The sequence below is a fragment of the Salvelinus alpinus genome, chromosome 27 (genome assembly GCF_045679555.1).
Source record: "Salvelinus alpinus chromosome 27, SLU_Salpinus.1, whole genome shotgun sequence".
NCBI classification, from domain to species: Eukaryota; Metazoa; Chordata; class Actinopteri; order Salmoniformes; family Salmonidae; genus Salvelinus; species Salvelinus alpinus.
Window position 1 is genome coordinate 29,858,321 of NC_092112.1, and position 18,348 is coordinate 29,876,668.

Consider the following 18,348-nt stretch of genomic DNA (forward strand, 5'->3'; position numbering starts at 1 on the left):
CCTGCAGGTTGCTTCCCTAGTTTGTTTCCCACATGAAAACCAGCTGCAGGAAACACTGAGGCATTATGGGTACTTCCATTGACATGACTGAAGGTCAATTGGGAAGTGTGTACTCGCCTCTAGCCACTGATCTAAAGTCAGTTTTGCCCTTCTACTCCGTAATGGTTTTGGTTAGGGTTTGGGAGGGTTTGCTGATCCTAAATCTGTGTTTAAGGGCAACTGCTACTTCGTTAACTGTCTGGAGCTGCCCTACAACTGAAGTAGTAATCCTGTAATACAGCATGCAAAACCATACCAGAGACCAGGTGGTTATGTTTTCTCATTAAAAATATAAAGAGGACTCTCAAACCTGCTCTGTTTGTGTCACAATGTGCTTGTTTTGAATCCTTTGAACTTAAAATCTGTCTCTCGGGTGCATATTTTAACATCAAATATCTAACATTAAACATTTAATGCATTGTCATGGTTCTGGCACGTCTTTACGTGACAAGCAACCACTTCACAGTAACACTCATGACAATTCAGTGACACTCTCGGTTGTTGTTTGTTGAAGAATTTCCCCAGGTGTTTTCAACCTCAGGTATTTTACAGTGGCTTGAGTGTGTGTGCGTGTGTGAATGTGTGTGTGTGTGAGAGAGAGAGCCATCACACTGAGGTTTCTCTGAGAGTTGCTTCTTAGTTTGGGGTGTCTCATTGCCTGTGCTGATTTAGTGGGCAGCCAGTCGTAGCGCTCTCTGCCTGTTCCTTAATTGGATCCTGTCACCACTCCCAGGCCTCTCTCCTCCAGCCACCCTCCACAGAGTCCTCCACATTGGCAATCGTTATTGATAACCAAATGTGATGCCTGTAATATCCGGTAAGAGGGGTGGACATGGCGGCTAGATGAGTAGGCGAAGGACAGCAGCGATTGGAGATAATTGCCCTGTTGAAAAACGGGTCCTGACAGCTATGTGCTATCTGAGTTAAACATCTGGCTGAATCAATGCTTTGATTTGCATTGGAGGAGTTCCCAGTTGGAGACAGATGCCTGTTGGCCGCAGTTAGAGAGGCATGGTGGGACTGAGCCTGAGGACCACCCCTCCTACTCTCCTGGGTCTAATATTACACTCACACACCCACACACACACACACACTCACACAGCAGCTGTGGAGCCTGCCGCATCTATCCAAGGTCTGGGAGAGAAGCGCAAACACTACCCGTGTTCTCAGTAAACCTGCCCCTGTCTCTTTTACACATTAGAGGTGAAGTCAAAGTGAGCCCAGGGCATGATATGTGGCAGGCTTATTAAGAACAGTTCAACCATCTCTCTATGGACCCATTAGCACCTCTCCCAGCCATTGATCCACACATCATTCTCATCATGATACCCATAGGAACAACAGGAACATTTAGGAGCCGGAGTAAGGCAAGCACAATACTCCAGTTAAAGCATGATCTGAGCTTAATGTGCAATGTAAACTGTGACCGAACATATCTCAGTGATTTCATGAAGGGTAATGGTAGGTGCACATGCTAGTAGTGATGTTGAGTATGACAGCTGATGCATGGGAAGAAGATTAGCCAGATGGTATTTGAAGTAGCTCTTGTCCCTATGGAGCAGCTGTCCAATGCAGTACACCCCAGAAAAGACAGCCTCTTCACCAGGACTGCTCGACGTTGGTTACTAAGAGGGAAGGTGTTATATCACTGCTCTGACACACTCAAGGTTTCAGGTGAGCTCAGTTCATCTTTATTCTATGAGCAACAGCTGTTTCATTGTCAAATGAGGTTCTCTTAACTTACAGTGTGTCAACGTGGGTTTGCTTTCTGACACAGGCGTCAAACTCATTCCACGGAGGGCAGAGTGGCTGTGGGTTCTCTCCTCCCTTGTACTTGATTGATAAATTAAGGTCACTATTTAGTAAGGTACTCCACACACTTGGTTTTCTGGGGTTTAATTGAAAGGAAAAACCAAAAACCTGCAGACACTAGGCCCTCCATGGAATGAGCTTGACACCCCTGCTTCGACTTCATTTATCTATGTCCTTGACAGACAGGAAGGGGAATGAAGTAATAATATCTCCTGAGATGAATCTAGCAGTTGATGAATGATAATCTAACAGTATGGCCTCTTCTTGGATGAATGCCTCATCAACACTGAAACATTGAACAGACTGTTCCAAACACCAGAGACCTACTTCTCTCTGTCCGTAACTGTGGACCCAGTGCTAATGCTATTGGCGGGTCTGTGTCTGTTATAGAGTTAATTTCTCCCCCTCAGTGAGCTCTGATTGCACTAATTTCTCAGCTAAGAGGCACCAGAGGTTGAAGTGATAAACACAGAGACAGGAGCCATCCTTCCTGATGTAACCCTCTCTGACCGCTCAGTGTCCAGCTCAAAATAGAAGAAGTGATGGGCATGACAGGTTCAGGTAACTAGAGTAGAAGACATCTGCATGGAAATCTGCCATCTACTCAACTACTTTCTGCTATGTTTAGCATAAGAAACACAAGCTGTGATGTAGTGGTGGAATGGCCAGTGACTGTTTATAATTGGTTTTGTATGAAACGGTAACTTCTGTCCTACATTGATGTATTTCATCAGTATCGCACAAGAAAATCCTGTAATAGAAATAGAGAAGCCTCAAAACGAACTTCTCCCCTGTTTCCAGTAACAGAATATATATAGTTTTTATGGTGCTCTTAGGAATATGTGCTAACCATGTCTAGAGTTATAAATATTAAGAAACAATAGAAAGTACCCCACAGAGCTAAAGTATATTGCACTAGTAAAGCTGTGATTGCTCCTCTGTGAGGCAATGCCCTAGGACTGCCCGCATGGCCCTGCATTTAACCACATATTGGGAAATGTCATGACCTGTAATTGATATGTACGCTTGAATAAATTACATCAATTTGGTTTTTCATTGCGGCCGTCCTCACAACGTTAAAAATGGCCCCAGAGCTCAGCGTAACGGTTTCCTATCATTAACGACATCTATTGATTGTAGGCGCCCCGGTTTCTGTATTGATTTACAAATGTAGAGTTTCACTACAGCCGTGTAGGCCATTTGGATGTCATTCAGTCGACCAGTCATAACTTACAACATAATTGGTTCAAGGTACAATTTCACTCACAAATAGCCTTCCAGGAGCTTCAATCAGTGAAAGAGAGAGAAAAAGCTTTCCGTGCTGACACTAAAGATTTAGAGCAAGACAAAACTGCAATTATCTGAGTAGCTAAAACTCTGAATGATGGCTCTCTCCAATCCAACGAACTTTGGAAATCAGGGTTGAGAGTGAGATCCGTCTTTAAGCAAAAATTCAGTAACTGAGATCCATACATTGTACATTTTCTAAGAGCTATTTCAATGAGGTGTACAGTACAGTCAGTGTAATCACTACAGGGCCTGTGGCTGTGGGGAGAAAATCTGAACTACAGTAGAATGGGGAGGGAGTTTTGGTCTAATGGTGTAGAGCAGAGATTCCCAACCTGTGGTCTGTGGACCAATGGGGGTCCTCTGGGTACAGTAGCTACTGCCATGTGTTTGTCCTGTGGGCCATGGGAGAAAATGTTTGAAAAGCACTGGTGTAGAGAAACATTCTGTTTATTAAGTTGTACTGTATAGTATAACATGGCGTGTTGGTGTACCAACCTAGTGAGAACCAAACTCTCCTGTTGATTCTGTGACATGGCAGTGAGGAGAGCAAGGCACCCAGTGAGCGCTGGGGAAATAGCGTTCTCTAGTATGCATAGAATCTCTCGGAAATTCGAGCTACTCTGCCTAATGTGTGAGCTGTGTGTACTTTACCTATTACAGCAAGAGAGAGACGAGGTGGGGGAGCGAGAGAGAGAGAGATGGGGGGAGTGAGAGAGATGGGGGGGGGGCGAGAGAGAGAGATGGGGGAGTGAGAGAGAGACGGGGGGAAGCGAGAGTGAGGGAGGGAGTCCTAGCGACAGATGTTTGTGTGAGTCTAATTTTACATGTGATTTAATGCTCTGCTAGCTCACCCCGAGGAGCCCACCTTTTCATTATCTGTCCCCCTCAGATGGCCACACACACTGACCTGAAGACACCTAAAGAATGGGCCTGCCCACAGCCCACAGCCAATGATCTCTGTGGATTTATCACCTTGACACCAGCTCTGCTCTGTCATCGTTCCACATTAGATCTATGCAGACTTCAGAATGGCTTGGAATTAACCTTCTTAATCTCTGGACAATGTCATAAAAATCTCATGCAAAGCCAACGCTTTAAGTATATTAAAAAATGTGGATTATATGCAGCCAGGGAAAGGATTAAGCAAATGCTGCGTTCATGTAAAACTGCAACAGTCTCAATATCCCCTTTGCTGTCTCAGTATATATTGGTTTCTCTGGCTGCCCTGGCTGGATATTGGGGGAATTTCATTCCAGGGAGCAGAGAATGTCAGTACCAGTGGTGCTCCACATTTGGCCTCTTATCTTAGCATGGGGAATCATCTACAATATCCCTCCATTTCCTCCTGAGTTAGAGTCAACATTAGCCAAGTTCATTTACATTTCTTTATCTCCTCAGAACATTTTAATCACACAGCACTAAAATAATCAATCAGGCCAGTTCCTTTTCAACTTCTCAGGCCTAGATATGCAAGCGTGGGGCGACCAATATTCTCCACAGCGATTTAATCTAGCAGATCATTTTATATCAAAGCCTGCTTTCAAACAAGGCTGGGCTGTAGTCCCCAGCAGAATGGGGCTGTTCTACTCTACCTCTCGCTCAGAGCAACGGGAGGGGATGATAGGGATAGGAGGAACACGCTGATATCTGACATCCCCCTGTCAACATGCCTCTCAGTCTGCTCCTCCTGGAAACAGAGGAAATGGGCCTGAAAGAGGCTTTTCATATCTGACAACTGTACATCATATGTGAGGATTCACATCAAACAGACAATAATATTGAGCTGGGCGCTACTACACGCACACACGCACACACGCACACGCACGCTGACATGGATGTCATCACTTTTCCTTGCCTCTGTTTTCCCTGTTATTCTCTCAAGCACATGAAACCTTGTTTCTGAGTGTAAAACATGTGACAATGAGCCTCCAACAGTCAACTTCTTGAAGCAGCTCGTTTAATGAAAAATATACATGCTTGTGGTATATGCACATAAGTATGGCTTGAAGAATATCTTCATTTAACTGCAGCCATTTCAGTTTCAGTGAAACAAAATCTATACCTTTATAAGTACACTTTGTTGGCCTTTTGTTCAATGCAGACAGCTGTGGGCAGCTAACTGTTAAAAGCTTTTTCTGTAGCCTTGGAGAGTCTAGACTCTACACCCACACCTTCTCTCTAGCTCACCTCAGACCAAAAACAGATTATAGCAAATCAAAGGCATACGCTACAACACGAGAGGGCAAGCCTATAGTGTTATTAAGCGTTCTCCAAGTGTATGATCAGTTTCCACTAATCCGAGAATGTAAGGTTGGTTCAGAGGCCATTCCTGGTGAAACGAGGGAGGGGGACACTGACAGTCATGGGACACATCAATGCACTTCTTTAACACAGAGAGAAAATATAGGGTCAGGGGGTAAAAGATATCGTCTGTAGAAGCCTGCAACAGCCACTGAAAGAAAGGAAGCACAGAAAAGAGAGTCAAAACAAGAAAAAGCAACTAAACCAAAACCCCTGAGAGAGAGCCATCCAGAGAGTAAGAGAAAAAGACTATGGTGTAGCCATGGAGAGGTCTTCTATCCGACAATGGTAATCAGTGGCCCTAACACACCCACAGTACCAGTCTGTCTGTCATCTGTATCTCCCGCTGGTCACAATGACAGCTCCATACAGGGCTACCACAGAGCTTACTTGGTACTTTACTGCTCCTCTCCCTCTCTCTCTCCCTCTCCCTCCCTTACCCACCCCGTCTGCTCTACAGGGCCCGGCCCAGCGCACCATGACAGGGCTGGGGAATGGGTTACCGGTGAGGAAGCAGAGGGTAATATAACCCTGATACACAGACAGCAGCGGGAGGAAATTAGGTTTGAAGGAGGTTTCTACAGGAGCAGATGGGTGAGTAGAGAGCATCTGGGCGGAACAAGGAGAGTGTGTAGCTGGAAGAAAACAGTGTTACCTGGTGGATGTGATAGTGGATATGAAGAGGTGAACAAGGTAAGAGATGTTGGTTGTTATTATTCTCAAACTAACGTCATTCAATTTGTCCTACATGGCACTGTAGGGGTATTGACTGGGGAAACCAGCACTCATATCATGTTGATAAAAGTAAATAGTAGGCCTACACTAAAAAACATTTTCAGGTGTTGAAACTGACTTCCTTTAATGTACTTCAGATCGGCCCCTTTCTGAGAGTAATGCAATACTGTTGATCAGGTAATGAAAGCCTGAAGAGGCCAAAGCTGGCATAGCTACAGCACCACTCATGAATAGCAGGGGGTCTATATTAGGTGCATGACAACATACATTAGCAGTAACCTGATAGACCCCACTGGCACTTTAACAGCTTCTCCTTATGATGTCAGAGGGCACTGGATCAGTCTTATGAGAGACCACCAGTCCTATTAAGCAACTCAGACCACATTCAGGAAGTGAAGAACATTCTTACAGACCTCTAACAAGTGTATAAATATGCACCGCCAACCACACACACACAGGATTATTCAGCTGTCACTATCCCAGAGAGAAGCGTCTGCTAACCAGCTGATTTGAACCCAGACTGAGAGGCCAGATCTTATCAGAAGTTCACTGTGGTATTTTATGTCAATCATCCAGCCAAGGACCATCCCTCTCTGCAGCCGAGGCACCTGAGAAAGTAGCTGTCAGTGGAGACACGCCGAGGAGGAGTGAGCTGAAATAGAACACCAAGATGAGACGGGGTGAAACAGACATAACTGACACAGACAGATCCTACAAACTCTCCATCTCTGTGTACAAGACAAGAACTGAGGAAGAGATTTCAGTTACACTGTGAAAATGTCATTAGTCCCACAGCTAAAAATAAGGCGCTGACTTTTACATGTGTAATAGAGGACTCCTTTGTTTTTCCCATTTTTGAGATATTTCAATCGAAGAATTGAAGCTGACGTTGATTGCGTATGCCTTGCTGCTCCCTAGAACAACAACAACAGTTCAGAGACAGCAATGTGAACCAAAATCCTGATGCCCTGAGAGAGAGAGAGAGCTTACGGCAGCGCAGTGTGTTTTCGTTGGGGGTGTGATTGTGAACGGACGTTAAAAATACTTATTATTTCTCAGGGGATGTGATTGTGAACGGACTTTCCAACCGCTCCTCTAAAAACCGCTTCTCACTCACAGGAAAAACAACTGCAGCTTCAAATTTTCTCTATTCATTAAAATCACAATTTAACCACATTTTGGTGACTACCTGAATCTACCATTTCGTTTTGAAGTATTGAAACCAAATTATATGATTTGAATAAAAATTATTATAATAAACTGAATGTGAATGTGAATGTGAATGTGAACGTAAGAAACGCTCATCATTTCAAATAGGCTACATGTTATATTAAACAGCATATAAACACTCTAAATAGGTCAGGACACAGACAGGGAGCCTAAGAAGGAACGTAAATTAATTATTTAGGTTATATTATTTCAATTATTTCAAGGCTATAGCCTACAAAGAAATACATTGTGAAACATTTGCTTGCGCAACATACTAGGCTGGTAGGGAGTCAGGGACATTAAGCAATCAGCATTTAAACAACATCACGTTGTATTAAATCATTATAGTCTGTAAATTGCGCATATACTGTAGGCTGTGACTTACTTAGAATGAAATACAAATTAAACAAAAAATGCCTTATTAGGCTTATTAGGCTTACTCTTTGAATTCATGTTTAGAAACATCAGTTTGGCCAGAGTCTGTGGCTTCAGGCTCATGCGATGGTGCCCGGAGAGCAGGCCAGCATATCCTCTCCACGCTTGCAGAGCCACTGGGGATGCTAAAACCCTTTTGGACACTCTTGCCAGGCTGGGCAGGGATGCAGAGTTTTTTTTTCTATAGGAAGGCCTGAAGGTTTTTAGGCAAAATAACCCAATCAAAATGGAAAGCTCCTTGAAAGTTGCAATATGCCAGGCCTAATGGGCCGAGACTTTTAAGTGATCCGATTTTTGTTTATAAATACTTTTCTACTTTTCTGACACACTTACTTAGCTATCTACCTCATTCCTTTCTTTTAGCATTTGCACATAGTAAGTACACCACCATGCTTTCGGGATATGTGTCTTTGCAGATTCCACAATGATTCTTTAGTTGTGGACATTACATCACTGCACTCCCTCTCATGCTCTTGGTCCTCCTAATTTTTGTAAGTCACCTTGATTTTGCACCTGTGTGTTTTATCAGACTGGACCAAAAATCTATGTCCGTGGACGTGAAAATCAAGGCCGGTGCGGACTAAACCAAAAAATGACGTCCGGACAGACGTGCTTACTGAGGTGTAGCCTACAGTGTTGGCCCGAAATGGAATTTTATGATTGCCCATCTATGTGATAGGCCTAACGTTTGTAAAACACCAAAAAAAGACGGCTGGTCCACACAGGACAAGAAAAAGATGTCCAAAAGACATCGGTGTCAGTCCCTGCTTACTGGGGTGTAGTCTACAGTATCGTTCCCCAATGGAATCTTATGAATGCCCATCCATGTGGTAGGCCTACCGTTTGTAAAATAGGCAGTTGCATTGGCTTTACTAGTCCTGATTCCTGTGACTAAGCAATTTGGCTATTTAAGCTCTGAATATCCTTCCCAACTTTATCAGGAGTTATCCTGAGCCTATTTGCAATGAGAATCAATGTGTTTACAGTGGGACATTTTTCACTATGATCAGCTCATGTACGGATAGAAACTTGACACTACTGATAATGACTCCTTTTTTTTGTTTTACTTAACCAGGCAAGTCAGTTAAGAACAAATTCTTATGTACAATGACGGCCTAACCCTAACCCGGACGACGCTGGGCCAATTGTGCACTGCCCTATGGGAATCCCAATCACGGCCGGTTGTGATACAGCCTGGAATCTAACCAGGGTCTGTAGTGATGCCCCTAGCACTGCCCCTAGCACTGAGATGCAGTGCCTTAGACCGCTGCGCCACTCGGGAGCCCCTCCTGGACAGCAGTTATGAGTAGCCTGATTTTCCATACTGCCATTTTACTTTGACTGCATGGGAATGGACAAGTGAAATATTTTGCACCCCTGCCTTTAACATAGTTGGCACTGCTTATCATAGGACAGCATTAGCACTCACCTAAAATGCTCATACGCCTGGCCCGGCTGATCAGCCTCCTCCTCGTCTTTCATCTGCCCTCCACTCGGCTCTATTCGCCCACACCATTTGCATGAATTATTTCATTAGGCAGCAGGACAAGAAATAAGATTAAAAAAGAGAGACAAAAGAGAGGGGACACGACAGTGAAACAGCCCTGGAGGATAATACCAGACCTCTCAGGCTTCTGACAGCCCAATTTCCTCTCTTTCACATCACAGGACCGGAGAAAGCAGCCAGGGGGCCCTGCTGGCGTTAATCAGGGGCCCCTCTCTCTTCCACTTTAGTCTTTGATGAGACTGCCATAAAGAGGGAAACACTGATCCATCTCTCTGTGTCTGTGTCTGTCTCTCTGACCCCCCTCTCTCTCGCTCTCTCCTTTCTTTCTTTCTTTCTCTATGCAGAGTGCAGTCCGAAGCCCACCATAGTGCAGGGGGTGTATGGTGCAGCAGGATGCTGGAGAGGGAAAAAGAGGGCATTACTCTGTAACCTGAGTCACGGGTCACTGGCTGAGTCACGTGTCACCATGGCTGAAACCCAGTCCCAGCCACAGGATCACAGGTCCTGGTTAAACTAGCTCCAGTTAAGGAATGGTAGAATTGTTGTTTGTACTAGTGCAACAGCGGAGGTAGAGATTGTGTAATGTCTATGTAAAAAAAAATACATTTTGGTAGCCAGCATTGTATTATATTTCAATATTGACTAATGATGGCTCATGCCAGTATTTCAAACTGTTTCACACAACCTTTACTGATGTTGCATACTGTGTACGTATATACTATATTCAAGTTATCTGACAAAGGCAAAAAGTTGATCAAATTTGACTGAGAAACTTTAATGAAATGTGAGTAGAGCCTGTGAAGGTTTTCTACAGTAACCTGAGTGAGAATGTGTTATGAAACTTCTCATACTGTGAGGTGTACAGTGCTTTAGCAATCGCAATTTCAATACAGCCCCCTTTTTTTAATCAAAGGTGAAGAATTCCCCTTCTTAGAAGAGAACTCACCCTGTTCAATAGCCTTCCCTGGCATCTTAATCAAGCCTGTGGAGCTGTGTGAGCTGCAACAATGTTTTACTAGGAGACTGACAGGAGTTGAATGATTCATGTTGGATTTAGGCACAGTGGATTGCAGGCTCTACACACAACAAGAGGTGGAGGGTGGAGGACATTATTGTATATAGATGATGGTAGTTTATTTTTTTAGAGTCAACATTGAGCTGTTCAGGTATAAACAGGCCGGCCATAAGTGAGTCAGTAAAGACTGCTATATTTCCAGGACACATTTAGATCGAGCTACAACAACAACCCAGGTGGTAGCAGAGAGCAATTAACTTATTTTCTGCACTGTGTTTTCTGTGTAATTACTAAAGCACCGTGCTGCAATGGAGATCGATGGCTGACTGACAGGCGGAGGGAGGGGAGTCTGTGGGGAAATATGGAGAGCAAACTTCCTCTCTAAGCACAGCTGCCTTCCTACACCACCGCCCGCACTGAGCCACCCTGCACAACATACCAAATGTCACAGCAACGTTTCCCCCCACTCACAAAGCAGCCTAGCTACCAGGTGAAGAAAGGCACTAGGTGTGGTGACTGCTATGAAAGTCTTTGCTCTAGGAACGTCACTCTGGGCTGACGGCAGGCAGCTCGTAACAATAGAATGGGTTAGTGTCTGTCTACAGGGAGGAATGACTGTGGTGAATATTCACTGGCATCAATTCAACATAAATATTACAGTGAAATGAGACGTGGCAGACATCGTGAGGATATACAGTATTTTCAGACCTGCTGAAACGGCATAATGCGGCTGAGGTTTCAGGTTTAGAGTAAATATGAATCCCTAAACAAAGGCTGGATGCCAGTCCCAGTTTATTAAACTGGTTTGATGTGTGTCCCAGAAGGGGGCGAGGCTTGTGTAATAGCAAAGGTCCTGGTGACCGGCTGACCGTAGATCTGGTGTCAGCCAAATACAGAGGAGCAATCAATACCTGACTAATTTCTACCGCTCACACGCAGTCACATACACACACACATTTCCTCTCTCTTTCCGCAGGGGGACCTGAAAGAAGAGAGAGGGAGTGAGACAAGTGGTTGTCTTGTAAGCGATGGAGCGATACGATGGCTGACAGACAGGTTGAAGCCAGGTCAATGTGTGGACAAGCCTGAGGCTCCCTCTGACTGACCCGATCAATGACACAGGAAGGAAGGGCTTTCTACCCTAAGCTCAAAAGCAACAACCAACCTCCATTCAAAAAACTCTCAATTTGGCTTTTCAAACTGGATCTTGGCTAATCATTGTGGTTAGATTTGTGCTCAACGTACATGTTTGTAGATCACGAGATGCAAATAACTGATTCTGTGGAAAGCTTTTCCATTTATCCTCACGTATCCTCACTGTAAAAAATAACTGATATTTCGTCTCTCTGTGTTTCGTAATGTTCCTTCAATTCGCAAGAGGATAAATGTATCTCACAGGAGAAAGCATACGAGCAAGCGAAAAACCGTCCCCTATCTCTCTCCACGTGTAAGCCATCTATCTGATGCTGTCTGGTCCAAACGAGTATGACATTGTTGCCGCCCGTAGCATTGAAGGCAAGGGAAGCCAGCGAGCATCTGGCCTCCCTTGATAAAAAAAAGTATAAAAAATGTGCCAATCAGCATTGAGCGAGCTCAAATGTGAATGGTTCTGGCGCACCAAAAATACACATTTTAAAGTGTCAATGGAAGCCAGCTTGGATTTTGGCGTCACTCATATCAAATCCCATTGAGAGCCTACGTCATTGACAGAAAAACGTGAATTGTTGCATCTCGTTGTGTTGTTGTCCTAGCTAGCTAAAATTGTCTCTTTCCTAAATTAGCCATGGATGGAGATAGGGATTTGGACGTGTGGTTTTACTTAATTCTCCGTACTGGCCAATGATTATAACAGCGATTCTGATCCAACCATTAATTCATACATTGTTGTGTCCCTGGCCTGAGACGATGGAAGTTCAATATGTAGCTAGATGTAGAAGGCTAATATTAACCAGCTAACGTTGCCCATGAATGGAAGTTAGGCTAGCGAGCAAGCATTTCAGCCACGTAGCCTAAGACAACAAAAAATAATAGCGTTTGCTGTATGACAGAGTCATAGACAGGTTCGTCAACATGAAAGAAATGAGGATGGCATTGCCGTTTCTCTACAGGTAGGGTGAGTCAACATGATTTTTCTACTTACACGACACACACACACACACACACACACACACACACACACACACACACACACACACACACACACACACACACACACACACACACACACACACACACACACACACACACACACACACACACACACACACACACACACACACACACACACACACACACACACACACACACACACACACACACACACACACACAAACAAACAAACAAACAAAGATATCAGAACCATGGACAGCCACATCATATTTAGCTTACGTTGATTGAACTAAATAGTTTTTTGGTATACTTCAGTTGTCACTGTATTAGACTAAGCATAGATGATTTGATTATGTTTGTCATGTCTACTCCAGCTCCTCTGCTCCGGCGTTCGATGTCGCCGGTTTACTAACCACCGGTCCTGGCAAACCATCATCACGCACACCTGGCAACCCTCATTACGCACACCTGGCAACCCTCATTACGCACACCTGCGCCCCATCATGAGGCCACCTGGACTCCATCACTACCCTGATTACTCGCCCTTTATCTAGCACTCCCTAGCATCACTCTTCAGGCAGTATTGTTTCTGTCCAGACATGCTCTTGTTTTGTATCGCTCTATGTTCATTATTATTATTCAACTCACCACCTTCACCTGCTTCCTGACTCCCAGCGTCACCGTTACAATGTTGAAATGTTGAAGTTGAAATGGTACTGGAATAGTGGAGGCAGCTCCTGTTTTCTTTGCGACTTGCGGTAACTCTCCATGGTTCTAAATCAATAGTTGTTTAGTGGTCCGAAAATATCGTAACCATTAACTTGTTTGACCATGCTGTAGGTCATGTAACTGTTTGTTACATGCAATACGCTTTGTGGAATTCACTGGACAGATGTTGCTCTCCAGTTTTGGGATGAAACAAATGTGTGGTTGAATTTATTCTGCCACTGTGACTTCCTATTGTTATTGGCCTTAGGCCTATATATCACGGTCACAAGGCATATGAACTAAGAGGTTATCGAGCAAACAACGCAATTATCACAACACATAAGTTGCAATGGCTTTTTTTCTGGCTTCCACTGCTACTTCCTCTCTTGTGTATCCAAAAGATACTAACTCATAAACGCATGGATTTACAGTAAACTGGGCCTTCAAATATAGCTAGCTGACCCAGATTGGGGTGTTCAGTTGTTCATATGAAAATATCCCATAGCTGTAAGCAATTTAGAGAAATGTTACAAATGAGTAATTGACCCATTTTCATCAACAATGCAGCAGCCATCTCCCACCAGGGAAAATGCATAAAACAGATGTGAGGATCAGCACATGTCCAGGCAGGTAACTAAACTCAGCAGAAAAAGAAACGTCCTCTCACTGTCAACTGCGTTTATTTTCAGCAAACTTAACATGAGTAAATATTTGTATGAACATAACAAGATTCAACAACTGAGACATAAACTGAACAAGTTCCACAGACATTGGACTAGCAGAAATGGAATAATGTGTCCCTGAACAAAGGGGGGGTCAAAATCAAAAGTAACAGTCAGTATCTGGTGTGTCCACCAGTTGCATTAAGTACTGCAGTGCATCTCCTCCTCATGGACTGTACCAAATTTGCCAGTTCTTGCTGGCAATGTTACCCCACTCTTCCACCATGGCATTCGCAAGTACCCGGACATTTCTGGGGGGGAATGGCCCTAGCCCTCACCCTCCAATCCAACAGGTCCCAGACTTGCTCAATGGGATTGAGATATGGGCTCTTCACTGGCCATGACAGAACACTGACATTCCTGTCTTGCAGGAAATCACACACAGAACAAGAAGTATGGCTGGTGGCATTGTCATGCTGGAGGGTCATGTCAGGATGAGCCCGCAGGAAGGGTACCACATGAGGGAGGAGGATGTCTTCCCTGTAACGAACAGCGTTGAGATTACCTGCAATGACAACAAGCTCAGTCCGATGATGCTGTGACACACACCGCCCCAGACCATGACGGACCCTCCACCTCCAAATCGATCCCGCTCCGGGGTATAGGCCTCGGTGTAATGCTCATTCCTTTGACGATAAACGCGGATCCGACCATCACCCCTGGTGAGACAAAACCGCAACTCGTCAGTGAAGAGCACTTTTTGCCAGTCCTGTCTGGTCCAGCGACGGTGGGTTTGTTCCCAGAGGCGACGTTGTTGCCGGTGATGTCTGGTGAGGCCCTGCCTTACAACAGGCCTACAAGCCCTCAGTCCAGCCTCCCTCAGCCTATTGCGGACAGTCTGAGCACTGATGGAGGGATTGTGCGTTCCTGGTGTAACTCGGGCAGTTGTTGTTGCCATCCTGTACCTGTTCCGCAGGTGTGATGTTCGGATGTACCGATCCTGTGCAGGTGTTGTTACACGTGGTCTGCCACTGCGAGGACGATCAGCTGTCTGTCCTGTCTCCCTGTAGCTCTGTCTTAGGCGTCTCACAGTATGGACATTGCAATTTATTGCCCTGGCCACATCTGCAGTCCTCATGCCTCCTTGCATCATGCCTAAGGTACGTTCACGCAAATGAGCAGGGATCCTGGGCACATTTCTTTTTGTGTCAGTAGAATGGCCTCTTTAGTGTCCTAAGTTTTCATAACTGTGACCTTAATTGCCTACCGTCTTTAAGCTGTTAGTGTCTTAACGACCGTTCCACAGGTGCATGTTCATTAATTGTTTATGGTTCATTGAACAAGCATGGGAAACAGTGTTTAAACCCTTTACAATGAAGATCTGTGAAGTTATTTGGATTTTTATGAATTATCCTTGAAAGACAGGGTTCTGAAAAAGGGCCGTTTCTTTTTTTGCTGAGTTTATAATGAAGGGCAAAAAATTCTAAGATGAAATTAAAACTTCTAACATTACACTATAATGTCTATGATGAAGACAAACATCTCTCTTTCTCCTTTGTTTGGTCTGAGCAGATCAGATGGATAACATAAGCAGCGTTTGCTGCTGAGGCTAATAAGCAGACGGCTCCTGAGTGCTGGAGACAAACGCGCCGCTCATAGTGAAATTCAATAGAGGTCCTTCGATTCTCACCCTTCAGTCCAGGGTGGATGGGAGAAACCGTGGGAGATGGGAGTATGGCTGAGAGGCGCATCAGTGTCCTTAACTGTCTACCAAAGTCAAGAAGAACTGAGTGGGCCTAGAGCCTGAACCATACTGAGCCTGAGATCTCCACACACAGCATCGTCATACACTGTACTGTAGGCATTGGAAACAATTGCTTGTTATACACACGGGCACACACACATGCGACAAAACAACATCCACAGAATACACACACAGCTTAAGCAGCTAATAGTCCTAAAAACAGAATGGAAAAGAAGCTTAACATCACTGTCAAATTAGGTTGAAATAGCATTGTGCTCTAAAAATGAAAATTTCATGCCAGCAGATTAGTCTGGGTAAAGTAACATGATTTTCTCGCCTCCTAAGGGTTTTAGTATGTAAGTTAAATATTTAGAGGGTAGGCTGTGTCAGCATAATGTTAAACTGGTTTCATTAATGAAAACATCACATCAGTGAGTAGGTCGCTGCCAAGTCTGTGTTTATACTGTATGGTCAGAAATCATCCTATGATATTTGCAAACAGGGTGTTTGATAACTGCGGGTTTTCCACTTATAGTAGCATCCAGGGCGGTCCTGGACGTTCTGCCGACCTAAATACGTATTTTGCAGACGTTGAAGTTAGGTTCAATTTAGGTTCTGAATACTTACAGTATTTTCTGGACATTGAAATCAGGTTCATTTTCAGTTCTGAATGAAAGTTGAAAATACGTACAGTACCAGTCAAAAGTTTGGACACATCTACTCATTCCAGGATTTTTCTTTATTTTTACTATTTTCTACATCGTATAATAACAGTGAAGACATCAAAACTGCTTGTAATAAATGTACGGATATAAACTTGAAACTACTGATCATGATAATTTACCCCATGGGATGAAACTAGGGGACAGTAGTTGTGAGTAACCTGATTGTCCATTCCATATTGTCCATTTAACTTTGACCTGTCCTGTTGTTTGTTAACATGTCAGCACATTTTATTTTGATTGGGCGCAATTTAGGTTAGGCTATTTAATCGGAGAAACCTGCATGATGTAAAAAGTTTCCGTCTCATTACATTGTCAAACATTTTATCTCCAGCCTGTAGGCTACAGAAAAGGCCACACTCTTTCTACCATATCCTATATCTGCTACATGATTTATGTTAGATCATTTTTTGGGACAAAATGTTGGTGGAGCGCCGCAGTGATGCGTCTCTCCAACAGCACCCTGGAGAGGCGCGCTGGGAATGGACAAGATAAATATTTTGTGTCTCGGCCTATGACAAAGTGGGCACTGCTTATCACAGGGTGTCATAAGCGCTCACCTATAAAGCCCATATGCCATTGGTTGAGAGAAATTGACATTGTTTTTGGGCAGAATTATGTGAGGTTTTATGTGTTGTTGGAGGTGCGTGTTGGTCAGTTTAGCTTAGATAATGCCGCCCTCGTCAATCTGCTGCACCTGCTCCACCTAATCCTGCCTAATGAGCGGGCCGGTCCTGGTAGCATCCTCTATGTTCTTTTCATTCTGGTGGAAATCAGTGTAAAAGCAGAGGCTATCTTTGATGGATTCATGTAGGATTAGTTGGTTAATGATATTTGAGACATCAGCAGTGCAGTGAGGATTTGAATAATATCCACTTTAAGACTAAAGGCCTTAGTCTTATTGGAAGCATACAAATGAAGGCAATGTTATGGGAGCAATGAAGTGGGAGTGTTTTCACACAAACTGCTACAGCGCATGTGGCAATTATCTCTTTCTATGCAGCTTGTAGCTGCCACTATACAGCCTTCCCTCTGACACATCAACTCCCTCATCTGCTAAAAAACATGTCCTCCTCCTCAGGAGGAGCAGAGCCACAATGTGGGGAAACAAGCTATCGTTAGCTTACACAGAAGTAGATACATGCAGCCCTGTCACAGCCAGAGTGATCTGGCATAATATGGGCTATTTAGACGGATATTATTCATCCTCGCAAACGCCTTCTCACACACACACACACACACACACACACACACACACACACACACACACACACACACACACACACACACACACACACACACACACACCAATCAATGGGCTATGTAAGTGTACTGTGCTGTGTAGGTTACCTGTAATGTCGTGTGTCTCTGAGAACTCTGTTGCTGGGTATCCTCTCACTCTCTCTCTGGTTGAAGGCATACAGTTTGTACGGGTCTTGTCCTGGTTTCCATCGCCTGGCGTTAAGGTAGTTCTTCTCTTCAAACTCTTCCAGGAGGTCGTCCCATTCTGCCTCCGAGATCTGAAACATAAAAACATTCAACTCATCACACAAACACTGTAGAAACTCAACAACTTGCTGGGGTAGAATTCACTTTCAAACATGCAATAAAACCCCAGTTTCCAACTGTGGAAGTTGTGCTGTAAGCTCATGTACAGGTTTTTGGCTTGTTATGATATTAAATTAAGTCTACACTGTCATAAATATAACAATTGATGGCAGCATTTTGGCAAGTCCCCATCCTCGCAATAATTCCTCAACATAACGACGACAATTCGACAACCATGGAGACAAACAGGCAGACGATGCACACACACCTCCGCATTTGCTGGTGCAGAATCTGGAGGGCGTATCAATTATAGTCTAATAAAACCAGCCTATTTTGTGAAGCGGCAGCATCTTGAAATCACCCATAAACCGGAGCCTCATATTTCCTGCTATCATTTTCTTCTTTTTTTTGCTGATGTGCCAGATTCGGCAGCTCCAGCCATTAGGGCTGAAGGTAGCCAGAGGTCTATGTTTCACTCAGCCTGGATGATGGCTGAGTGAATGGTGATTAGC

General features: G+C 44.2%; 1 protein-coding gene across 1 annotated transcript in view; it reads right to left on the reverse strand.

Moving 5' to 3' along the window:
- The window catches only part of galnt14 (UDP-N-acetyl-alpha-D-galactosamine:polypeptide N-acetylgalactosaminyltransferase 14 (GalNAc-T14)), a 119,571-nt gene that overhangs the window by 82,325 nt on the left and 18,898 nt on the right, over window positions 1-18,348 (reverse strand). The window contains exon 2 of the mRNA XM_071370188.1: window positions 17,639-17,808. Coding sequence (XP_071226289.1) covers window positions 17,639-17,808 — 170 coding nt within the window. The remainder of the gene's footprint in view (window positions 1-17,638; window positions 17,809-18,348) is intronic.